This window comes from Lagopus leucura, unplaced genomic scaffold (genome assembly GCF_019238085.1).
Source record: "Lagopus leucura isolate 7727_CA_CO unplaced genomic scaffold, USGS_WTPT01 Super-Scaffold_100157, whole genome shotgun sequence".
In the NCBI taxonomy this organism is placed as follows: Eukaryota; Metazoa; Chordata; class Aves; order Galliformes; family Phasianidae; genus Lagopus; species Lagopus leucura.
The window spans coordinates 36,407,063-36,432,561 of NW_024962334.1; the positions used below are offsets into that span (position 1 = coordinate 36,407,063).

The following is a 25,499-nucleotide window of genomic DNA, read 5'->3' on the forward strand; positions in this document are numbered from 1 at the left end:
TTCTGGAATATTTACAAGTTTTCCGCCACATGCACCAAACTATGTGAAAATGACTTAAGACTTTAAGGTCAAGTGTTTTCTTTGTGGATGAGCTTGGAAGAATTTCACATTGCTAAAGCTGTGTTGTCTCTATCCATATACTTTTTTTTTTTTTTTTTTTTAATTGAGCAATAATGTTCAATCATAGAAACACTAAGGAAGTGCTGACACCAAGCATTCCTGCATCATTCATTCAGCCTTTGGTTGCCTTTGGTGATCTTTTTGTTTGTAGATAGCCAGAACCTCTTGGACAAGGACTTTGTCTTGTCAGTGTATAGAGTAGGAGATGGTAGAAGGGTGTGGAGGAAAGGTAAGTTCACAACATTAGCACACTGTAGCAACGTCTTTTTGGTTGTGTTGGCCATAAGGAGTGGATCTGTAAAGCACAAAAATTACTGATGAGGACCAGATATCTATGCCATACTTACTTGATGGGTTTTAGATTTAGTCTGTTCCTGTGGCATGACTGCCTGTTAGCAGCTGTGGTGTTAAATGGGAGCCCAGGAGTATGCTTCAGGGCTTAGTTTCATCCAAACATCTGTTCATTCTGCAACATGATCCAAAGCACAGGAAAAAAAAAAAGAAAAGAAAAGAAAGAAAGAAAGACGGTTAATGAGAGATTTACTTCAAGAATGGAATCCCAATTCAAACTAATAATATTTTAGAAAATGACACTGTCGTTAAGATAAAATAGCTGTTTCCAAAAGCCTCTGATTTTTGAAGGAATATTTCTACAGATAAGATTTGTAATACCAATTTTACCACAGGGAACAGCCCTCCTTGGATCTAATTATTTAGTTGTGAAATACCATATCTATTAAGATATCTATTAAGATTATCTATTAAGATTAGAGGTAAGCATACAATAACAGAATGTCTCATTATTTCATCAGTATGTGACCAGTAAGGAGTTGTTACAGTCTGTCATTATTAAGGATGACTCTGCACCTGAGCTCTTTGGTGGTTGTGTGTTAGTTAACTGTACAGAAAGGCAAGAAAACTGATCTTTGCAGATTGGGCTTGCTGAAAAAAATAGGTTGCTAGTTTGAAGATGTCCTAAAGCACGAACAGTTTGACTGAGGAAAGCAAAACTGTGGTCACATTTTTAACAGCCTCGTCTCCAAAATGACAACTGTTGAGATCAGATTACAGATGTACTCAGTCTAAAGACAATGGGGCAGAGAAAAAGCTTTAAGCAGCTGCCAAGATTTAGGCTGAGACAAAACCTTTGTTCTTTCTTTTTTCTTGCTCTCCAGCACCCATATCCTCCCTGCTGTGTTAGCAGCTTCACTCAGCATAGCACAAGTTAGGCTTTTGAAGCAAATAAAAGAGCATGAAGTGCTTGAAGGGTGTGAGCTTTGATGTGGTAGTGCTAGCAGTGGAAGCTTCTGTGACATAAGGTCACCCACTGTGTTTGTTGGGTTCATGTTAGCTCTCAGCTCTATGGAGACCAAACCCAAGCATTTGCAGTTCTGCCAAAATATCAGTGAAATCTTGACTGTGTAAGAATAAAGGTCTGATCAGACACACAGCAATATTGGTATTTGTGATGCTGATTTAGTATATACATGACAAATAATGTAGAGCTTTGTCCAAGCTGACCACACTGGTTACAACACATCGCTGTCAGATGAGCTCAAATCTGAAAATATTATCTATAATTCTTCAGTGTGGTGCAATTGCTCTGTGAGGACCATGAGGCAACATGCCACTGAAGTCTCCATTTGTAGAAGAGCTTTGAGACTACAATGTACTTACTGCTTTCTGTTGCTGAATTTATGATAAAAATGCAGATATTGAATTGACTACTGTGTTTTGAGTTAGTTGAAGTACACCTTCCACAAATCACAGCCATGCATTTGTCACATGCTTCTGTCACAGCTTGCTGGTTCACAATAATGCCTGAAGTTTTTCTAATTGTGTTAAGTAACTCTTGTTAACATAGCAAAGTGCACCTTTTTAGATTTTTTTTTTGTCCTTAGAAAAGCGATTCAACTTGTTCTAGGGGTTTGATTACTGAAGCATAGCTATTTAAAATAGAAGTGCTAGAGTACTTTTGGATTACTTCTAATCAACAAAAGTTGGAAGATTCATTTCAATAAAATAGTTGCACTAAGTAGTGTTAGTCAAAATGCTTCTGCACAGTAGTCTACATGTTGAGATACTTCTCTAAAGGTGTTACAGTCATTTCTGTGAAGACTAAACTTAGAAAAGCCATGAAATTAATGGAAAAGCTGGCAGCAATATAATGTAGGAAATAAAAGAATAAGTTTTTAATTCAGACAGATTTAAGAAAAAACAGTTGAGATTTACATGGAGATCTAGCATCTTGTTTTGGTGATTGCTGCATATTTGAGGAAAACTTCTTGGAAGCTGTGAGACTTCATAAATGACTTAAATGTACAATAAAACATCCTTGCAGAATTTAAAGAATAGCTCTAACATCAGAAGAACAACTGTAGGCAATGGAGTCATAGTGTGAGGAAAGGAATGCATTTTATTTGGAAAAAAAAATTTTTGGATTTTATGTTTGTATTCCTCTTCTTAAGTTGGTGGAAGACTTCTTCTTTTTTTCTCTGTATAGAAAAATTAACAAACTTTGAAATCTCTCCTTAGTATCAAAACAGTGAGGTTTACTGGAATGAAAATTCCTGTTCTGTTGTCGGCTGGCTTTATTGGAGACCCTGATTAATGTGATTACCAGCTGCATTGCAGTAACGTTAAAGCAGTCAATGATATTTCAATGAACTTAATTCTTATGGCAAGCTCATATTGCATCTTGGTACTGGTGCTAAAGGCTGGGACTGAACAGATGAGGGGTATAAAAATCTTACAGGGGTGGGCTGCTAAAAACCAACCTTTGATGACCAATGACAAACCATTGGTCTCCTACTGTGGTAATAGTTTTGTCTATTTCAGAAGTGGCTTCCAAGTACTTGCATACAGTGCTAATCAAAGCTGAGGCTCTTGTGGTTAGGCTTCATTTCAGGCCACTCTAATGAGCTACGATTGCCTGCGTTCTGTGCCCTGTTCTGTATTTGCTTTAGCCTACTGAAAGGAAGAATAATTATTGATGGTAAAGCTGTGCCTAATCAGCTTTGAGTAAGACCAGCTCTCAGGCAAGGCTTATTTGTAGGCTTTGCTTGGAATAGTGAACCCACCTTCGCTAGGTGCCATGGGCTTAGCAGTTCCCTCCAGATGGTTTTTGAGTATCTTAGTTTCACTAAGTATTCCTTCCTCTATCCTCAGAGTAAGTGGCTTGTTATTTAATAAGGTATGATTAAACTTGCAGCAGAATGATTCCCATCATGGTTGACATGGTTTATCATTTAATGGTGCATGAAACAGAGACATACACTTTTCATACCTAGGTCATCTTTATCTCCTGGCTGTGCTGTTCAGTTCTGTGTTGAGTTGTAGTGATGTTGTTACTAACTTGTTTAATTCTTGCATGGATTGGCTTTGGTAAACATGCTGTTGTATCATGAAAGCATCTTTTGATCTCTAGCTTTCTGGTAGGGAAGAAGCTTCTAGAAGATTAAAGATTGAGATTTAATTTACTTCAAGAACTTGGGGGAAGAGGAGTGCTTTTCCCCCATCCCCATCTCTGGCAGTTCAGTTCTTTTCTAATTCCTTCACTTTGCTTCTGTCCTTGTCATAGGAACCTGTATATGCTTCTACTTACTCTCCTGTTATACCTGCTGTCCATAAATTTCATCCTTTTCTACCTATTAATCAGGTGAGCAAAAGTCTGCACAGTTCAAATGCTCAACAATGTCCATTAGACTCATTCTTTTTTTTTTTAATATAGGGATTTAGCAGTCCTCTTCATTGATTAACCAACTTAACAAAGGCTGCTTTAAAGAAACATAGCATTGTACCACTGCAGTGTGTAACCTTCCTCAGTATGTCTGCTACTGACACATTCTGCTATTGTTTCCCTTGTGACTAGTTTTCTAAAAGTTCATTATCTGTTAGACTACATGAATAAGAAATGAAATGAAGGAGGTGCTATTGCATTAATTACAATACAGAAAACTTGTCACTTGTTTATAAAAAAACCACACAAACATAGAAAATGAACAGCATGCAACTATACAACATTTATTTCAGAATAAAATGCCATGTGCCCTGTCTTCTCTGTGAGAAATGTACATACACAACTGTGAAAGTCTGAATAGTCTAATTCATTAACTGTGCAGAGCAAGCTGCTTCTGTTTAGAGGTGACTTCTAATGCTTTTCTTTTCCTATTCCATGTCTGAAGGATTTTTGCCTTGGCACATACTGCCTCTATTCTCTGACTGTCCCATCTCCTTGCTTTTTTCTCTTTCTTAAGGTCTGTAGTACTAGCTTGAAAGAATCAAGCTCTCTGCTGAACGGCATCCTTGGAGATTGAAGGTGAAATGCTGTACAAACTTCCTAATAAATTAACAAAGTGAGAAGTAAGACAGAAAATTACATTCAGATCCAAGATGCATGTTCCCAAAGCAACCTGTGGTAACAGAGTTAACTGCTTTTGCTTGGGAATAGACATCTGCTGCTGCAACAGTAAACAGTAAAACTTCATGTGAAGTTTAAGGCAAAATCGTGCATACATCTTTGCAAGCTCATCAGAAATGATGGGAAGAATTTACTTTACTTAGAATTAATAGATAACAAGAAATGTGAAACAACCTGCTTTATTCAGTTAGGACTACCTAATGAATTTGTCTTTGAGCAGAAGTAGAATACCAGATCTGTATTTGAGCAAACAGCACTTGTGTCATGCAGTTAGAGGTGAAAACAATAAAGGCAGGAGTGGGCAAAGAAACAAGCTGAACACAAGAAAACAAGGAGAACTGAGTGGAAAGTCTTGACAGATCTATCAAGATAGGTCATGATAGATCTGCAAGCCTACTTCTGCTTTATTGCCTTACCTCCCAGATGTGTGGCTGTAGTTCTACAAGGAGTGCGCTGTGTTCTCCATTCCCCTCTGAACACAGCACATAGGATGTGTCAGGAGCATTCTGGCTTACATGAGTAATGGAATGAATGCATAGGATGGTGGTTCACTGCTACAGCAGAGGATTATGATTATGGTAGAGATTACTGTAACTATGTTCAAATATGTTGCTACTGACATGTACCATTCCCAAGTTCACTTTCAGGCCAGTTTCTGAGGATTATCTTCTACTCTGAACTTTTTAATTAAAAAGTAGGTTTGGCGCTATCAACTGAAAATCACTGGGTTTGTCTCCTCTCTTTAAGTTCTAGACTCACTACAATTCTATTACTGTTTGACTTGAGACAACCTATTCATTCTGTTGTGAGAGTTCACTCACTCTATATATTAAGTACGTAAATTTATCTCCTAACTTAATAACCCTGATATCCCTGCAGTCACCAGGGGAGAGAGGAGGTCCTTCAATGGCTGCTCATCTCAGCTACCCTAGAAGAGGAACAGTTGCCCCTAAACCGGAGAAATTATCTGTGTTGTAAGGCAGATACTTTTTGAAATACCTCTTTGAATAGTTCATGACACTGGTTTTAAGTGGATCCTCGCTTTGAAAAATCAATTTTTAGCATCCATTCTTGGTTTTAGACTCCTACAGCTAGGGGCCATCATGGTCCTCAACATAGAAAACTGTCAATTCATGTATTTCTTGCATATTAAAAAAAAAAAGGCTTTTTAAAATAAAGGAAAACAAGCAGGCTCACAGGCCACTTCAGACCACTTTGAACTGTGACACTGTGACCTAAGGTGGTGCTACTTAGACTACAAAATCATGGGATACAAAACAGAACATTGCCTAGATCCCTTCCTTAGCCCAAATTGGTGCTACAAGTGCAGTGGAGTGCCAGTGCATGCTCTCAAGAAACGCGTTGCCTTCTAGAAGAGACTAGCATGTAGTATCATCAGCTAGCCTCACGAGCAGTGGGCAAGAAAAGCTTCCAAAGCTGTCAATGTCCCGGATAGACATGTAGATGCTAGAAATGGATGAGCTATTTCAATAACGATTCCAATATCACCATCTTCCTCCTCTCCTCAGCTTCTTGTTTATACAAGTAATGGCAGATTATACCAGCTCTTAGCTACCTGTGTATGTCATCCCTTTTTCAGTTAGTTATCTGTTCAGAACTAGTGTTCCATGGGAATTTTTTCTTCTCTTTTTCTGTATTTCTAATTGCCCTGTTTTTCCCCCCCCCTTTTTTTTTTTTTTTTAATTGATTCTCTTTTCAACAGGTATTGCTCTTAGAAGCCTGATTTTCCAGTTTTTTTTTCTTATAGCCTGTTTAAAAATGTATGTGATTACTTCTTTTTCATGATTACCCACCCCTCTCTTCTCTCTGTGTGTTGGTGTTTTCCTGAGCTGGTTCTTGGCAGAACTGTGGGTTTTTTTTCCACCTGCATGGAATAATCTCAGACAGGTTGGGGTGATACAGATTGCTGCGTGGCTGTTTTCTGTTCAGAATATTTTTTTCTGTCAGTTAACTAGTGAGCTGCATTTTTATAGCGCCCCAAAAAAAGCTCAGAATGTCATCTGTGATTAAGTCAAATATATTAAAGAAATCAGAAGTAACTGTTAACATATTTAATCATACTTGATCTCATCAAACTTACCATTTTGATTAAGCCTGTTTTCCATAATGCCATGTGGAATGGCATTAATTATGCAACTGTGTTTTGATTCTTTATTGATTGTCTTACAGCAATCTTGCCATGATTGTCTGGAACAAAACATAGCTTATGTGGCCTGTGCTTATGTGCTTCAGTTCTGCTTTCTTCTAAATGTTGTCCCCATGTAAGGTTTTATCAATGCTATCTATTGTCCATTTTGGTTCGACAATTTTATTGTTTAAATTTTATTTAATTTGGTTGTTTGTTTGAATTTTATTCTTTAAATTAGAAAAAATGGGGACTTATGCTTGGAGCATCTCCTGTCCCACTTATTTCTTGTTGGATGCCAGTTCTGACCTTTTTTGTATTTTCACTTGATTTTAGGGTTTTGTCATTTGTCTGAAAGAAGAGACATCAATGAAAACAGAGATGTATCTTTCAGTACAAATTAGAACGGGCTCTTTATTTTACCAAAAGGTCACATTTATGCATTTGAGATCTTTATTTTATATCCTCATGTAGTTATTTATTTCCCCACTTGGAACTAAAACTTGCACTTTAAAGACTGACAAGTTTTGTGTTTCTCACAATATTTTCCCCCCAGGCAGAATGTGGTTTAGCCAACTCACTTCTTTGGGAATGCTGCCCTTTGGCAATTGTGAAAGCTTTTTAAGCTGCTACTAATTACCATGTGTGCATGTTATGAAATTTCTATGGACAATTCTGTTGGCTTACACGAGTTTTCCAGCTGGAGAAAATTGTTTGTCCTTTTAGGCACCACATATGCTTTTGATTTTCATCAGCACCATTATGAGAAGGTACATGGCCTAGGTATGGCTTACTGTCTATTCAGCTTAGCATTGGTTTTCGGTTCGTTAATAAAGGAAGATGGGAGTCTTTTTGCATTAGGGAGAGTCCTGAGACGAAATTACTCTGAAGCCTGTGTAGTACACAACCCGTCTGACTTATAGGAAATCCAGGGATGTTTTGCCCGAAGGAATAATGTGAAATCTTATATTGAAAGAAAGTTTGTTTATGCTGTTGGAGCTACGTGCTCTTTTGTTCTTTGACACTGCTCTAGAGTTGGTCATGATCTTTCTTACAGTTTGTGTGTGCAGTGATTAATGCAAATGCATTCTGGGTTTGTGCCTTCAGAATGTCCAGTGGCTCTGCACACTTTGAAACTTAATGTATTCTCTGGAGATGAAATTAAAATTAAGCCTCCTATTGTTAGAGGTTGGGGAAAAACCCAACATGTAAAAGAATCCATGTGATTACATCTTCTTGTCTTCCTTGCTTCCCCACATGCTGTAATCAAAAACTTATTCATATTTGCTAAGTGAAAAGTACTTGTTTTGTGTTTGAATGAAATTTCACTTGTGGTTTCATTAGGGATATATTAATTTCCTGCTCAGATCTTTGGTAGTGTGTTACTGTCATTTTCTTTTACTAGCTGCTCATCCCAGAGGTGGCTGTGCTTCCAGCATTGGAATGGGAAAAGATTCAGGAAAGCAAGTAGACATTGCTTTCACTGTTTCTATTGAAAGTATTTAGAGGCTTTTATGGAAGAGGAGGAAATACTTGAGTAGACTTCCATTTTGTTATTACTATGGAACAATTTGGAGGTGTTTTACTCTGGTTATCATGACTCTGCAGTTGTAGTGTGATTGTGTTCCCTTGATAAATTGGGAGCAATCATTACTGCAGAAGGCTGCAGAGTTGCATGGATCTAAAAGGAAGGACTGGAGAGTTTGCCCGTGCTAGTCCTTGTACAACCATTGCACTTGTCTTTATTCTTCTGACTGATACATGTTATTAATAGCACATGCTGAAATCTTATTTCACTGCATCTCCTGTAGTCAGAATAGTTCTTACATAGTTCTATACAGAGTAGTAACCCTGGACTGATTTCTTCAGTGCTGTTGATTTAAAGAAAATAAGTAAGATCAACTAGGTTTATATCCCTTCCTTGCATCTTGACCCCATGAAGAGAGTTTACCTCATATTCACAAGCTTTTGGATTACTATTAATTTAAAATTCTTTGTAGTTAGAAGTGTGTGCTGTGCTAAAGCACTGGCTTTTAATTTTCATGTGGTTTTCAGTTCTTAAGTTAACTTGTGAAGAAAAATGTCAAAGAGCACACAACTTGGAAGTAATTCCAGTACTGACAGCCCCATGCCCTAAAAAAAACTTTCATACTTGATTTCCATGCAGAATAATCCTGAAATGTTGCTATATTTTTAAGCTTAGTGCATTGAAGCCATATTTCTTTAGCCAAACCTGGCTATAGCTGATTATGTAAATTCCTTCCAATTCAGTGTGCCTTCATCTGTTCTTTGTATTAGGAAGCCACTAAGATGCTTAGTGCTCTTGGCTGCTTTCAGTTACTCAAGCTGTTGGGAGCTACTCTCTAAAGAAGGCGAGGAAAGCTAAAGGTGACCTCCACAGAATAAGTTGGGGGATGGCAGGAGATACAACGATCCAGTCATTGGAAGAATACTGAAAGGGGCAAGCTGACAGAGCCTACAATGAGCAGCCTCTGGAGCGATAAGACTGCTAATCCTGCCTGGAAAATTGAGTTACTTCTTCAGACCTGATGAACTACTGAGGTTACATTTTCTTAATTGTTATTCCCAGCGCCCCCTGCAAATTTACACTTGAAAACGTCTGTTGAAAGTTCAATTCATGATCTCAGTAGTGTAGCAAGTAACATTTGAAGAGAATAAGATCTGGAAGAATATCCACAGTAAGTGGTTTGTTTTGCTTATGAGGATGCCTTTGCCTTGGCTGGTAGTTTCAATAAAAAGTCAGAATGTATAGATTGAAACCTTATCTTCTCAGTGTAACGAAGCAGCGAAACAGGGAGGCTTGTCAGGGCCAGGGTCACTAAGCTGAATATGTGACTTTCCTTCAGTAGCTTGTCAGTCCTTCTGTCTCTACAGAGGGCAGGGGACCCAGTCTTTTGCTATATCCTGATCAGTTCACTTATTTTTAAACGTCCTTTTTCTCTCTGCCCCCCGAAAAAGCAGAGGATAGCAGATAATCAGGAGACTCAAATGACTATAGAAGAAAGAAAACACCTGATCACAGCTCGAGAAGAAGCCTGGAAGTCCAGGGGAAAAGGCGCAGCGAATGACTCCACGCAGTTCACTGTAGCTGGTCGAATGGTAAAAAAAGGTCAGTGATGAAATGATCCCAATATAAACAAGCCTCTACTTATCTGTCTAGTCAAAATAAAGTCAGGCTAAGGTTAAGCAGAAACAGTATCCATGTTTAGCAAGAGGAGGACTGCTTATATTCAACTGAATATGGTGTCGTAAGGCCATTCTCTTGAGCTTCTTGTTGCTCTCAGTACTGATCCATTTTGTTCTGCCCTGTTGCACTACCATCCAGTTATAACGGGGGTCTGTCCGACTGGTGATCATCCATCACTTCAACATTCATGTGCTTCATCTTTCTGTCTGATGCAATCCAAAGGGCACGGTTGGATTATGCTTTCTTATTTATCGTTTAAAAACCCAGGTGCCATTTCTGTGCAAAAGTTTTGAAATCTTGGTGTTGCTGGCTCTTTTCCCACTCTGAGGGTCACTGGGAATATGTAGGAAACACATGTTATTTTTATGATTGCTGTTTTGGACAACAACTTGACTGAAGAAATCAGTGAACATATTTTTGCATAGAATTTGGGAGTAGAAATGACATGGGAGCAATACTGACATTTTTGGGATCTCTTGAATTCAGCTAGACTCTTTTTCCAGATGCATCGATTCTCCAGAAGTGGAAAGAAATATGTGAGGGTTATCCATGCAGCTGTTCAGGTGATAGTTTTGGAAGAAGGTGCCTAAACTGATCTCTTGTAGTCAGAGAATACTAAAATCTGTGACAAGAAGCTGGTAAAATTCATGGTGGAGGCAGTACTGCAAGAGGGAACAACTCCATTTGCAATTCAGACCATATTTTGTTGGCGAACAAACAGATTGTATTAGGAATTTCATTTATTAGCAGAGTATTTCAGCTGCTGCTTACATTGTTTTGCTTTGATAATTGACTGCCGTTTGTTTCAAGACTAACCTATTTTTTGGCGGGTCACTGAGAAAAAGTGGTGAGTTGCCCACAGACTGCTGGCTGAGATTTTATTTTAGTTTAAAAAAAAAAATAAAAAAAATTGGTCTTTGGAAAGGAAAAGAAGATGATAACGTTTACCCTTAATGGGAAGTGATAAATACCCAGAAAGCATCTCTTTAGGTGCTGTGATCTGTCTTGTGGAGAAAAAAGGCATTCCTGTGACAGTGACATCAATAAAAGTAGCCCAAATGAGATTTTATGCAGATGTGTGCTATTTTTGTTGCCAAGAAGAAGAAATTATCATGATGGGTTTTTAATTTAAGGGATGATGAGAAAGCACTGCAAAATTAGATCCTTGTTATATACATGTGCACAGATGCTGTATTTTAATTGATTCTTACAGCTTGAAATTTTAAATTCTTTAATTGGAATTTGGAATCTTGACTAACACATGAAGTAGATCTTGTAATCCTGTGGATTAAGTCTTGTTAGAACTGCTTAAGGAGTGTGTCCTATGTCTTGCTGAAGGCATTACAAACTGACTTGCTGAAAAATTGAATCTCTTAGGCAGAAGGGAAAAACAGTGTTTGTGGAAAAGCTACTGCGTTATATAATAAATCTATCTTGGTTTTAGCAGTTAAGACTTGTTAGGATTTGAATTAAAGGCAGTGAAAACATAGTGTATATTCTCTCAGTACAGCGCTGGTTTATCTGATCAAAACAACTAAGGACTGAAATTTATGTGGCTCTGTAATTAGTGCAGAGTGTTCCCCTATGGCTAGGTGAAAAATAGGCATTAGAGGAAGGCTTAAAGTAGCATTTCTCTCCATCACTGAAAATCTAGGCAGCAATGGTTAATAGACAGAATTATTTGATACAATATGCTTTTCCACCTAATCAAAAACACTAAATTGATAGTGTGCCATTTCTTTTACTGCGTCAGTGGATTCATATCAAAAGAACAAAGCATTCATTTTTTTCTTCTGAGTCCGAAATAAATTGTTTCATGATAATTTCTGAAAAGAAAGGAGGACAGTGCAAATTCAGTGGGTACATTGCTTTACATGGTGAGGGCATCCATTTCCACTTAAAAACAGCAACACGAAAAAAAACCCTCAATCATACACATAAAACAACCATGCCCAAAAATTACTGTTTGATCTACAGACTGTATTCAAGTCAGATGCATTCTGCTAGATCTGTTAAGACTGGGTTTTGATTAAAAAGGGGACAGGAGACACCACACCAAGGTCTGGAAGGTTTCACTGCTATTTCTGTATCTTTCGAGCAACAGAAGTTTTGTATTTCTCACACATAGCCTGAAGTAGAACTTGAGTCTAAAATGTAAACCAAGTGACGCTTCAAAAGAGCGCGCTCCGACATCCCTGATACAGCAGTTGTGGAGGCTGCAGTAGGATGAGGGACCATAGGAAATGGCAAGGCCCATCTGCTTTCCCTAAATAGCTCACCTCCCGTCATCACTGTTGGAGATGTGGAATAACATGGGATGGTGTTTCTGATATTCTCTGTTCTTCTGCAGGTCTAGCTTCTCCAAGTGCACTAACACCAGTAGCATCCCCTTATGGTAACAGGCAGAAGTCTACCACTCCAGTTACAAAGCCTTTGGAAGGTAAGGAATAGACATGGCTGAAACAAGTCCAGGATTTCTTTTTTTTTAAACTTCCTATCACTAAACAAGTTCTGCTTTCTGTTTTGCTTAGAAATTGAAGCTAGGCCTGATATGCAATTGGAATCAGATATGAAGCTTGACAAGCTGGAGTCGTTCTTGGGAAGGCTGAATAACAAAGGTCAGTAGTTACCAAAGAAGGCAATGTGTTCATTCTGACTTCACTAAATCACTTAAAGGACTTCTAGTACTTACAGTGTTACGTTACATATATACAGCAAAATAAATCACAACTGAAAAAAAAAAAAAAGCAAACCAAAAACCACCCTATATTATTCCTCCACACATGATGTAAACATTCTTGTTGTGAGCAAAATTCTTTAAATCCATATGCTCAGCTCATCCTGGACCATACTGAAGGTATGCAATGAGACAACTTTAATGTTGTTGAACTTACTGATCTTATTTGAACTGTGCTCAAGCACAGTTATTCACTTTCCTACTTTTTTGAACACAAGCTTTCTGTACAGGTTGGCCATACAGGAAGCTATGTACAGCTCTCTGACTGTTTCCATCTCATATATTAGTCTTCAGTGTTGTAAAGACAAAAATTCTTTTGTGAGTGGTAGAGTTTCAAATAGCAAAAATAAATGTTTTCACATTCCATCAGCAGAGCAGTAGCACAGTGGAATGATTGCTTTTGACTCAATAATCTCAAGAAGTGATTTTATACTTGCGGCTCCAGCAGCTCTTTGGAAGGGAAGAAGTTATTTGGTTGGAGGCAAGACAGAATATACAAGACCATAAAATGCACGTATCCTCCTACCAAAATAACTCATTTTTAATAGTGCCTAATTTTGTTTTGGCCATATTTCCCAACCATTTTTTAACAGGGATTATTGTATATGAGTAACAGGTATGCTCCTTTTTAGTCATTTATTTTCCAAGAGACACTTCTATTGTGTTTCCTTCAAATTCCATTCAGTCAATGAGAACCAAACTAAAACCACAGCAAGTCATATTTACCTCTTATTGAGTTAGAATCTAGCGTGATTATTTATTGGATGGGCTGGGGTTTTTTTGTTTTTTTTTTTTCCTACAGTTGCTGGAATGCAAGAGACAGTGCTGACAGTTACAGGAAAATCTGTGAAAGAAGTGATGAAGTTGGATGATGATGAAACATTTTCCAAATTTTACCGCCATGTGGATTTCCCTTCCTCCTCAGTGCCTTTGGACCTTGATGAGGACTTTGATGCCATCTTTGATCCTTATGCACCAAAGTAAGAATTACTCTTTTCACTGCTTGGAATGCAGAAATAGGAATGGTGGTCGAAATGTTCGGCTTTAAGTTATCTTGTAGACAGTGTTATACTGGGCATGTCTGTTCCTACTACACTTTTCTAAATCCAGCCTTCTGCCTGGATCAGTGAACTAATTCTGGTTTCCTCACAAATGTCATACCCCAAATCAAGCAAATCTCTTGTCATTAAACTCTTACAATTTATCAATTATCAACTGATAATTTTAAACGCTGCTTGTTTTTTTCAGGTTAATATCCTCTGTAGCAGAGCACAAACGTGCAGTGAGGCCTATGCGCAGGGTTCAGTCCTCCAGAAACCCCCTGAAAATGCTGGCAGCAAGAGAAGATATTCTTCATGAGTACACTGAACAAAGACTGAATGTTGCCTTCATGGAGTCAAAGCGAATGAAAGTAGAAAAAAGTAAGTTAAGGTGGTTTGTGGAAGCCACTGTCTTGCTAATTTAATTAAAACCAAAACTAAACAAAAAGCAAAAACCACAACTGAAAGAATAGAATATATTCTCCAAAAGACAACAGATTGGTTAAGGTATAAGACTGAACGTAGATTGGCCGAGGAGGCTTGGAAAAAAGAGTTCACTTGACTTCCTCAGGGAACGCTACCTGCAGCCTCTTCCTCTGTGTATTTATTTATTGTTAGCACTCACCTTGTGCAGAGGTAGAGCAGTTGTACTTGCAGGTAAGGACAGGAGATTAAGCAAAGCAAATCTAGCAATATGCTACAGGGGCTGGAGGGAGCTGGGAAGAATAGGTAAATGTTTAGGAGTACTAGCCTCAGTTTTGGGTCCTTGGTTTTTCTCAACCTGAAACTAGCCAGGTTAATTTCTATAAAGGATCTGTGCTCTGTAGCAGGGCTTTGTTTTTTGCTTATAACGATGCTTTCTCCTGATAACCAGACTTGACAGCAACACAAATCACTCTAAAATTTGCTCAAACATTAGTCAAGCCACTTCTAACATTTGGGGTATAAGTTTTCTTTATTATGTTTGAATAAAGGGAGGTTATCTCTTAAGTATTGATGAAAGACTAATTGTGTGTCTAATATTTTATTGCATTTGATGGGAAGCATTTCCATGAATTATAAATTCATACATTGCTTTGTCTTTGGTAGAGAAATAAGCAAAAGCAGCAAAGCATTTAAGGCTTGAACTGTACAATAAAAAATGAATAGGACTTTGAAATGCAGATTGCTGTTGTATCACACCAGCTGAGACGAATCTGAAGTGAATTTCAGTTCATTAGCGTTGACTACTTGGGTCTCTTTCATAATTAATCATGCTTATGGCATTGAGGATCTACACAATACTTCATAACATACCAGATACTACTAACGCTGGTGTGTCTACTGAAGTTTATAATTCCAATGCAAATTGGTTAGTCTGTGATAATATCTAGAAACTTAGGTACTAGTAAACCCACAAAGCTTTTAGGGTAGCAATTAATCTAAGTTCAGCCTGCTTTTGCTGTTCTGTTGAGGAAGGGAAAATCGCAAACATTTGAGGAAATATTTTTTTAATGCAATAATTGAAGTTATTTGAATATAATTTATCTTCATTTGCGTGTGTTTTTTATCCAACTTTGTTTTGTTTTGTTTGTTTTTTAACATACAAGTGTCTGCAAACTCAAATTTCTCAGAAGTAGCACTTGCTGGTTTGGCAAGCAAGGAGAACTTCAGCAACGTTAGTCTGCGGAGCGTTAACCTAACAGAGCAAAATTCTAACAACAGTGCTGTGCCATACAAGAAGTTAATGCTGCTGCAAATTAAAGGTATGCTAGAACTGCATTCATTGTCTGTATATATTAAGCTGATTGCAGTAGGTGGGAGTTGCTGTTATGGCTGGATGCTTAGTTACTAGGAGGTGCGCAGCTCAAGATTTATGCCTAAAAGCTGAGAATAGTGAGAACTGTGCAACAAATGAAAACCCTGTCAAATAGATTTGCATTTTCATCACTGATGTGTGTTTTCTAAGGAGAAAACAGAATGTTTCAGGAATTGTAGCCTTCTCCTTTGGAAATTTTTGAACTGTCTTCTAGTTCTTTTAACGTTTAGCATAACTTGGAAATGCCTTGATGGTGTTCTTGCTCCACTTCCTTCCACTTCCTCCACATGCAGAAGAAGTCGAGCAGAGCAGGCAGGCAACTGGCATGGCTGAGCAAGGACCTGCAGCTTAAACTGGGGGAAAACAGAGGAATGTACTACGAGTAGAAGCAAGGCTGTGTAGTCTGGGAGGAATATAGGGATGTTGTCTGCATGTATAGAGATAAGATCAGGAAAGCCAAGGCATGGATGGAGCTGAACTTGGCAAGGGATGTGAAAAGTAACACAGGGGTCCTACGTAAACAGGAGGAGACAGACCAAGGACAGTGTTCCCCCTCTGATAAATGAGGATGGAGAACTGGCTTCCTCAGACATGGAAAAAACTGAGGTGCTAAATAAGTGCTTTCCCTCAGTCTTCACTGGTGATCAGGCTCCCCGTGTTTGCCAGGACCCTGAAGCCCTAGGTGTGGGTCAGAGGAGCAGACTCCATCCCAACAGTGGAACCTCCTTATGAAACTGAATGTATATAAATCCATGGGGCCAGAAATGCATCCGAGGGTTCTGAGAGAGGTGGCTGATGTGGTTGCTGAGCCACCCTCCAGCATATTTGAAAAATCGTGTTACTCCCATTATTAAGAAAGAGAGAAAGGAAGACCCAGGGAACTACAGCCTGGTGAGCCTCACCTCTGTGCCTGGGAAGATCATGGAGCAGATCCTCATGGTTACCATGTTAAGGCACATCCAGTGATACGAGATGGCCAGCACGGCTTCACTAAGGGAAGATCTTGCCTGACCAATCTGATGGCCTTCTATGATGGAGTTATAGCATTGGTGAATGGGAGAATGGTGGTGGATGTCATCTACCTGAACTTCTGTAAAGGCTTTGACATGGTCCCTCCCCACATCTTTCTCTCTAAATTGGAGATGAATGGATTTGAAGGATGGACTGTTTGATGGATTAAGAACTGGTTTGCTGTTCGCAAGCAAAGGGTTGCGATCAATGCTTCTGTGTCTGGGTGGAGGCCAGTCATGAATGGTGCCCCCAAGGATCAGTCTTGGGACCAGTATTCTTCAGCATTTTAATCAGTGGCATAGATGATGGCATCAAGTGCACCCTCAGCAAGTTTGCAGATGGCACCAAGCTGAGCAGTGCAGTTGATACATTGGAAGGAAGGGAAGCCATCCAGAGGGACCTGGACAGGCTGGTGATGTGTGCCCGTGTGAACCTAATGAGGTTCAACAAGGCCAAGTGCAGGGTCTTGACCTTCGTCTGGGGCAGTCCCAGGTATTTATATAGACTGGGGGAAGAACTACTTGTGAGCAGCCCTGTGGAGAAGGATTTGGGGGTCCAGGTGGATGAGAAGCTGGACATGAGCCAGCAGTGTGCACTTGCAGCCCAAAAGGCCAACTGTGTTCTGAGCTGCACTAAAAAAGAGGTGACCAGCAGGGAAAGGGAGGTGATTGTCCCCCTCTACTCAGCTCTTGTGAGGCCCCATCTGGAGTACTGCGTCCAGAGCCCCCAGTACAGGAAGGACATGGAGCTCTTGGAATGTGTCCAGAGGAGGCCACTAAGATGATCAGAGGGCTGAAGCACCTCCTATGAGGAAAGGTTGAGGGAACTGGGCTTGTTTAGACTGGAGAAGAGAAGGCTCTGGGGAGACCTCATTGTGGCCTTCCAGTACTTGAAGGGAGCATATAAACAGGAGGGGAAATTACTGTTTACATGGGTTGATAGTGACAGGAAAAGGGGGAATCGTTTTAAACTGAGACAAGGGAGATTTAGGTTAGATATTAGGAGGAAGTTTTTCACACACAGAGTGATGACACACTGGAACAGGTTGCCCAGAGAGATTGTGGATGTCCCATCCCTGGAGGCATTCAAGGCCAGGCTGGATGTGGCTCTGGGCAGCCTGGTCTGGTGGCTGGTGACCCTGCACATAGCAGGGGGTTGAAACTAGATGAGCACTGTGGTCCTTTACAACTCAGGCCACTCTATGATTCCATATCATAGTAATGTATCTGATTCTTCAAAATAATAGCTACCTGGGCAAAAACTCATAAAACTTTTTACTGACTACAGACTGTGCCTTGCCTTCTTGAGTGCATATAAGTGATTTTAGAATTTGGCTGTTTCTCTGCCATCTAATTGATTTATTTCCAGAAGGACATAAAGTTGTTAAAGCAAGAATGGGAAATAATAGAAATACTAGTTGATAGGAGGCAACAAATTTTGCTTCCTGTAAGTAAATCCTACTTCCACCATCATATTCTTTCATTCTTATTTAACAGACTTTTTCCATGTATTTTGCTAACTGTGTGGGCATTGTTTGTCTTTCATTCAAAATGATCAGATCTTGGCATTTGATGGTGGTATTCATGAGAATATAATTAGCTTTGGTTTATCTTTAGGAAGAAGACATGTTCAAACAAGATTAGTTGAACCAAGGGCCTCATCACTGAACAGTGGAGACTGTTTCCTATTGTTAACTCCCCATCTCTGTTTCTTATGGGTAGGAGAGTTTGCAAATGTCATAGAAAAAGCAAAGGTTAGTACTAGTTCTTTTTTTTTTTTTTTTTTTTTTTTAGAACTGTCTCAGCACAAACCTCTTTGACGTAACTGAGCCTTGGTGCCACTTGTCTTGTAAGGTTGTGTGCAGCTGAAAGTCAGCAACGGGTAGATATGCAAGTTTCCTGCAAATATGTGTTAGCACTGTGCACTGAATGAAAGCTGACGTAGACGTGTTAGTTGCAAATCTGTGAGAGAAAAGAGGATATCCTCAGGAAATGGATTTGCACGCAAACAAAAAATAGTCTGTATTGCAGGATGTCCTTTTTATTCCTATTCTTGTTAAGATCAAGCCTTGTTTCAAGGCGAATGAAAAAATGAATGTATTTCTGTAACTTTTTCTCTAGTATCTGTTTATTTGGTGTATCTCTTATTTGGTGCTTTTGCCTTCTCTCTGAATGCCATATGCACAAGTATGCTTAAGACTTACGCAAACCTGTCAATCTTTTAGGCTTCAGAACTTGCAACTTTGATTCAGACAAAGAGGGAACTTGGCTGTAGAGCTTCTTATATACAGACTATAGAAGAAGGAATAAACACCCATACCCATGCAGCCAAAGACTTCTGGAAACTCCTTGGTGGCCAAGCAAATTACCAGTGTAAGCATTCTCATGTTTACATTACGTCATGTTTTATCACAGTAAAATAATTGAGTTGATTTTCTCTAAAAAAAAAATAATTATTATATTGGACAATCTTTTCCTTAAGCTGCTGGAAGACCTGAAGAGGATGAAATGTATGAAGCTGCCATAATAGAAACTAATTGCATTTACCGTCTTGTAGAAGACAAACTCATTCCTGAAGATGACTACTGGGGAAAGATGCCAAAATGTACCCTGCTACAACCAAAAGAGGTATTGTGCCACTTACTGCTACTGTGGTAATTGCAGGAACAGACAGCTGATATGACTGCAAATGCTCATGGAGATGTTCATTGAAAATGGGCTCCTCTGTGTTTGGGAAAAGCTTCTGAATATACTGTTGTCTAGAGCTTGCTGCAAGTCTTCAAAAATCTGATCATATCTTTAAAGTGAAATACTGTTCTAGGAAATGTTAATCTTTTAGTCAACAGTGGCTCTTCTCACTCTGAAGTCATGAAGTACAAAACAAGTAGCATTTTATTGAATGTACTGACATTGCTGCCTATTGGCTGGTCCAGTTATCCGGGCTGCATCAGCATTCCCCTGTTGGAGGAAAAGTATAGGTGTAAACCTCAGGGAAAGTTGCTGTAGTCAGATAGCATTTGGTCATAGAACAGAATCAGTTCTTGCATAGCCATAGCTCTCTGGTCTGCTAGCAACTTAGCTACCACCTAAGGATACACCTCGTAGCATCCCCAATACTTAGTTCCAGTCATTCTCACCTTCTAACTGCCATGGTGTATACCGTGGCCTTATTTTCATTATAATGGTAGCTGTTAGTATTACTGTCGGTACTCTGATATTTGGAGGAGCTTGAGTTAAACACACTGTCAGCTTGTGGCACCAGGAAACTGGAGGATCAGGGCATTACCTAACTTGATGGTGTGTTACTGAAATGATTTTTTGGGTTTGTTTTTTTCTATTTGTTATTCAGGTGCTCGTATTTGATTTTGGCAGTGAAGTGTATGTCTGGCATGGAAAGGAAGTTACTCTAGCACAAAGAAAAGTAGCATTCCAGCTGGCAAAACACTTGTGGAATGGCACCTTCGACTACTCAAATTGTGACATAAATCCTCTGGACCCAGGAGAATGCAATCCCCTCATACCCAGGTACCAAAATTCAAGTTTAGTCTTATTTCAGAAACATTGGTTTCTTTCCCTTCTTTCAGTGTTAAATTTGATTCTTTTTCTTATATTGCCTTGTACAGAAAGGGACAAGGACGTCCAGATTGGGCTGTGTTTGGCAGGCTCACAGAACATAATGAGACCATACTGTTCAAAGAAAAATTCCTTGATTGGACAGAGCTGAAGAAACTCAATGAGAAGAATTCTAGTGAATCCCTTCACCAGAAGGTGCATTTAATAAGCATGCTAGGTATTTCAAACTAGATGGCCTAGCTGGGATGGAAGCCAGGGAAGCTTGTTCTTAAGAATGCAGAGCACTTTCTTTATCTTGCGGGCTCTGACCTGAGGGTCAGAACATCACCAGCTATAGTGTGAAGCCACAGAAGTGTTTTTTATTAGTGCTGAACAAGTCAGTGAAGACTGACAAGGTGGCTTTGACAAGGCATCAGGTGATGACAAGATAGAAAGCACTGAAATATGCAGGAGTCAAAATATTCAGTGGAGCTGTGTAGTACGGGAAGGGGGGAAGGGCTATGCTCAAAGAAATCTGTTCTGTGTTTTCTCACAGGAAGAATCCAAATCTGATTCTAAACCATATGATGTCATGCTAATGGTGCCTGTGCCTCAAACTGCTGTAGGCACAGTTCTGGATGGAATGAATATTGGCCGGGGCTATGGACTTGTAGAAGGAGAAGATGGGAGGCAGTTTGAAATTATCACTGCGTCTGTGGATGTCTGGCACATCCTGGAGTTTGATTATAGTAGACTGCCTAAACAAAGCATAGGACAGTTCCATGAGGGAGACACATACGTGGTGAAGTGGAAGTACATGGTGAGCACTACAGGTTAGTGAACAATTCCGTTTCATCCTGCTGAAACACTGATAAGTGCAGATAAAACAGTTCCTGTTAGTGCTGAGATGCAGCACTATATGAAACTATTGTAAAGGTTAGAAATGCTAATTTAGTCTTCCTAGGCCTTGAAGTAAGAAAAAAAAAAACACACAAAAACAGTAGTTATTTTTCATACCTGAAATGCAGTACTGTGTATCTCTGCTTTTGCCCAACAGTGGTTGTACACATTCACAAGACAACTCATTAAGCCAGAATTGTGCCCACAGCTTAGCACCAAAATAACTAGGCATCTGGATACGGGAGAGGTAGGCTTAGAAACCAGGAAAGCCTTTGTTGGGTAATGGAGAACAGCAACAATGACAGGAAGAGTCCTTGCCAACTCAATGCCCTTACTGTCATTTTTGCTGGAAACCCTTTTCTTTGGGTTTCAGGCTCAAATAAACAATTTTGACTGTGTTCTAACAAAGTGCCTGACGGCAGCAGGTAAATGTTGAAAATCAGCTCGGTGTGCTCATTGGAACTCTCCCTTCTGGCACTAAAATAATAAGTGCCATTTGTGATCAGTAAAATAGAAATAATCTAAAAAAGGATTGCTTTGAGTAGGAAAATATCAAAGCTAGTTGAAAGCAGTAAAACAGCTATACAGCCTCAGGCTTATAGCCAAAAAATGTAGGAAGGTCTTTTTCAGCATTATTGACTTCTGATACTGGTGAATCCAAGAAAAACACAAAAGCCTGTAAGCCGTGGGAGAAGTGTATAACACTACTATTGAATTGTAAACAGTCTCTTAATCCAAAGGGCTGGAAATATATTCCATCAGTCTAAAAAAGAATACATTTTTGTGTAGGAGGCAGTACTTTTATGGGCTGAATGCACAGTTCCGAGTGAAACCATACATTTTAGATACAACTAGTAGCTTGAATATTCTCAATTTAAAAAATAAAACCAGGATACTGTCTCTTAAGTATTTGAATTGGATTCTGGTCAGCACATTTTTAGGAATCTGGTTGAAAGCTCTTGGTTTTGAATTAATTATATGTTATCTACTATTCACCAGTAAGAATAAAATATTTCATAACTGGTTTTATTGTTGAACTTCACTTACTCTACACATCATTTTAAAAAGCTTACCAAATAGTTCTCTTATATGACTGCAAAATACTTCTTTGGTTTCTTTTGTTCTGTAGTTTTCCTTTACCAAGAAAGTTTTCTTTTACGCCTGTAGCTTTCTCAACTGTTGCTATTTCTAGTATTGCTCAGCAGCCAGCTCTTTTGCTGCCAAAGAACAGTATGTAATGTGGAAAATGAGCCATAAAGCACTCTTCTGATAACTTGATGGGACATACCATTTCACATGCTAATTTGCTCAAGTGCTTGTTAGTGATTTTGTTCCAGGTACTACCACTTCTTTCTATATGCTCTCCCTTTTTGGTTTACGTGAGCATCTCTGCACTTAGGCTTACATCCACCCAGTGAGGTAATACCAGCTTTGCATAAGAGCATGCTGGCTTGGTGGCCTGATATTCCTCCAATTGGTTGTTTCATCTTTCCTGTTCTGGCCAGGGTAGCGCTGAGCTGGCAGATGAGATTAAATCACGTGCCGCTTAAACCTGCAGACAACGTACTTTCTTCAGCATGTGCTTTCTGTTTTGCAGTTGGAAGCAGACAAAAAGGAGAGCAACAAGTAAGAGCGGTTGGAAAAGAGAAATGTGTGTATTTCTTTTGGCAAGGAAGGCACTCCACAGTGAGTGAGAAAGGGACATCGGCACTGATGACAGTGGAACTTGATGAGGAGAGAGGAGCACAGGTGAGCTTCCTGCAGATCTTGGTGGCTGGCAAGAGCTGCCAGCCCACAGAGTCACTGGCAGAAAGCATGGGTGATCTTTTTTGCCTCCTCTCTTTCTGTAATGATATCCTTGCAGGTGAAATTAGCTAGCCTTCAAAATTACTTTTGGCTTTAGTCCAGCTTCCAGAGATGCATCAGTCTTCTTTATGGATCTTCATTCCCCACTCTCAATTATAAATACTATATTTTTGAGAATGGCTGAGGAAAGACATCTTCTCTCCTCCCTCTTAGAAAGAAGTGAAGCACAGTGAAAGAAATTTGTGCCTTCCCTTTCCATGTATCCAGACAACAGAATGTGTTCCTAGCACTGAGAGCAGGAGAAGCACTCTGTTTTGTTGAACTCTGTCAGGAGCATTTCTGCAAGGCTAAAACATGAAAATACATTTGAAATCAAATTTTCAATTTGTTTACTCTGTCATTATGGAGGAGATTGCCTTATTTTATAAAAATTCTAGCAACTGCACATACAGCTAATTTAAAGAGTATAGACTTGGTTGTTAGGCTGAGTTCAGCTTTGCTGGTAAGAGCACACAAAATTAGGAGATTTAAAGTTAATCTCTGTACCTTGATAAAGCTGTAATTAATTCTTGAGCAGCAGTGTAAACATGACTATTAAGCCGTGAGTTCACAGAGCAGATTTGCAAACACCATGTGACCCAGTGTGTGGGATGCTGTGCAACCTAGCTGATTTAACAATTTGCTATCTCAGTTTCACAGTCAGAATTTAACAAAGAATGTGCATGTTGTCACATAAGCCAGTTCTACAGCAAATTGTAAGCTTTCCTGAGTTCCTGCAGTATTTCCCAAACAGTTTCAAAGAATATCAGGCAAGATGGCCCAGTCTTGTAAAGAATTCAAGTAGTGGTTAAATTAAACTAATATGAATTAAAGTTCATTTGGTATTTTTTATCCTCTGAAACTCTTAATTGTTGGATTCCAGATAAGGTTTCTTTTAATATGTAGGTCACATATGAAACTCATTGCATGTCAACACATATGGTAATTTTCAACAATATTCAGCCAAGTGTGAGAAAAGCCACGTTTGTGGGTGGCTGTAACTGTATAATTTTTAATAAACCACAGGGAATGGTTCTCCCAAGACTTCATTTTTTTTAATGGATAGTGGTGCTTTCCAATTTCCAGGTACAAGTGCTTCAAGGGAAAGAACCGCCATGCTTCCTGCAGTGCTTCCAAGGAGGGATGATTGTGCATGCTGGAAGAAGGGAAGAGGAAGAAGAAAATGCACAAAGTAAATTACTGTTCGTTAAGAGTTTCTGCCCCACAGTCTTTTCTTAACCTATTGTGAAGGACTTTGTGTTCAGTCTCAACTACCATACTCTGTAGAAAAGAGCCATGAATGCCATGAATACCATGAGACTGCTTTGCTGTCAAGGTAGTTTATATCTTCCCTGGGCCTAGAGTGGACTTTGTCAGCCAAGAGTGAGCTGACTTCATTGTATTGATGCATGCATAAATTGTTCTAGTTGGTTTTTAATTAAGCAAAGTGCCTCTTTGCATTAAAATATTCTTTTCTACATACTCTAGGAAAAAGAGCATTTTTATGAGCAGCTCTGTGACTAATGCAAAATTAAGCTTTTGTTACCCATTCATTGCACTTTACAACATATTCCTTGACGTAGCTTGGAAATTTTCCAGTTCACTTCTGAATGCGACCTGCTGTGCCTAAGGTGCACAGAAAAAGAGATGCTGAATACAAAGACTACTCGGTTTGTTTCCCTTTTTGTTCCTGCAAGTTAAAAAGGAACAGAATCTTGACTCTTCTGCTCTTAACAGAGCAGACGTGACTCTTGAAGTCTCTCTCATAGCAAGGTTTCATAAAGCACTTTCTTCTGCAGCAGTTTCTCAAGTAATTTTAGCCAAACCTGATGCTTAGTTTATTCTATAACAATAGAGGAACACAACATGTGAAATTTATCTAGTATGAAAACAGCTGTTCCAAAGCAGAGGTCTTGAATTTTCAATTCCGTGTGACTGTATAATACCACTGCACTGTTCCTGTCTGCTCCAGGTGACTGGAGACTATATTGCGTGCGAGGAGAAGTTCCCAATGAAGGAAACTTACTTGAAGTAGCATGTCACTGCAGCAGCCTGCGTTCCCGGACATCCATGATTGTCCTCAATATAAATAAAGCTCTTATCTACCTGTGGCACGGCTGCAAAGCACAATCTCACACCAAGGATGTAGGAAGAACAGCAGCCAATAAAATAAAAGAACAGTGAGTGTCTGACCTATATTTTGGAGATGTTTATATAAACTACCAATTTACTTAAAATAGTCTGCCTTGTATAACAATTGAAATAAATAAAGCTGTCCTCTGAGTACAATTGCAGTATGTGCATGCTTGATAAGAAGGAGGAATGGCAGGTGACTGATTCAATGGAGTGGGGAAAATGTGTTCTGTGATCACTTCAGGTGAAATTCACTTATTCATCCTACTGTACTAATTATAGTTGCAAAAAAACATCTCTTTCCACATGGAGGGAGAATTTCCATATTTGAGTAGCAAACTAAATCCCAGCTGATAGGATTAGAACCGAGAGGAAGATGTGCCTTGTGAATAAGTGATTGGAAGTGAATTTAAGAAAGCATGCAAGGAGGACAGGAGTAATTACAAACTTGAACAGTGAGCTCCTGTGAGCGTCTACTCCTCCTTGGGTATGTGATGTTATGAGAATGATTGCTGGAATTCTGTGTCTTGTTTACTGATAACTTTTGTCATCCTTTTCCAAAAGATCATGATGACACAATGCACAAAAAG

The 25,499-nt window shown here is 39.2% G+C and overlaps 1 protein-coding gene across 18 annotated transcripts in view; it reads left to right on the forward strand.

Annotated features, from left to right (window-relative positions):
• The window catches only part of SVIL (supervillin), a 103,082-nt gene that overhangs the window by 69,170 nt on the left and 8,413 nt on the right, over nucleotides 1-25,499 (forward strand). For 11 of the 18 annotated variants that reach the window (XM_042889202.1, XM_042889206.1, XM_042889211.1 and 8 more), the window contains 16 exons: nucleotides 3,701-3,778; nucleotides 9,666-9,816; nucleotides 12,245-12,334; nucleotides 12,426-12,512; nucleotides 13,434-13,611; nucleotides 13,880-14,052; nucleotides 15,261-15,416; nucleotides 18,097-18,233; nucleotides 18,705-18,852; nucleotides 18,962-19,107; nucleotides 19,829-20,004; nucleotides 20,103-20,247; nucleotides 20,588-20,864; nucleotides 22,529-22,680; nucleotides 23,863-23,968; nucleotides 24,749-24,956. In XM_042889202.1, the coding sequence (XP_042745136.1) occupies nucleotides 3,701-3,778; nucleotides 9,666-9,816; nucleotides 12,245-12,334; nucleotides 12,426-12,512; nucleotides 13,434-13,611; nucleotides 13,880-14,052; nucleotides 15,261-15,416; nucleotides 18,097-18,233; nucleotides 18,705-18,852; nucleotides 18,962-19,107; nucleotides 19,829-20,004; nucleotides 20,103-20,247; nucleotides 20,588-20,864; nucleotides 22,529-22,680; nucleotides 23,863-23,968; nucleotides 24,749-24,956 (2,408 nt within the window). The remainder of the gene's footprint in view (nucleotides 1-3,700; nucleotides 3,779-9,665; nucleotides 9,817-12,244; nucleotides 12,335-12,425; nucleotides 12,513-13,433; nucleotides 13,612-13,879; nucleotides 14,053-15,260; nucleotides 15,417-18,096; nucleotides 18,234-18,704; nucleotides 18,853-18,961; nucleotides 19,108-19,828; nucleotides 20,005-20,102; nucleotides 20,248-20,587; nucleotides 20,865-22,528; nucleotides 22,681-23,862; nucleotides 23,969-24,748; nucleotides 24,957-25,499) is intronic. The other 7 variants (XM_042889208.1, XM_042889218.1, XM_042889220.1 and 4 more) reach the window with 3 other exon arrangements.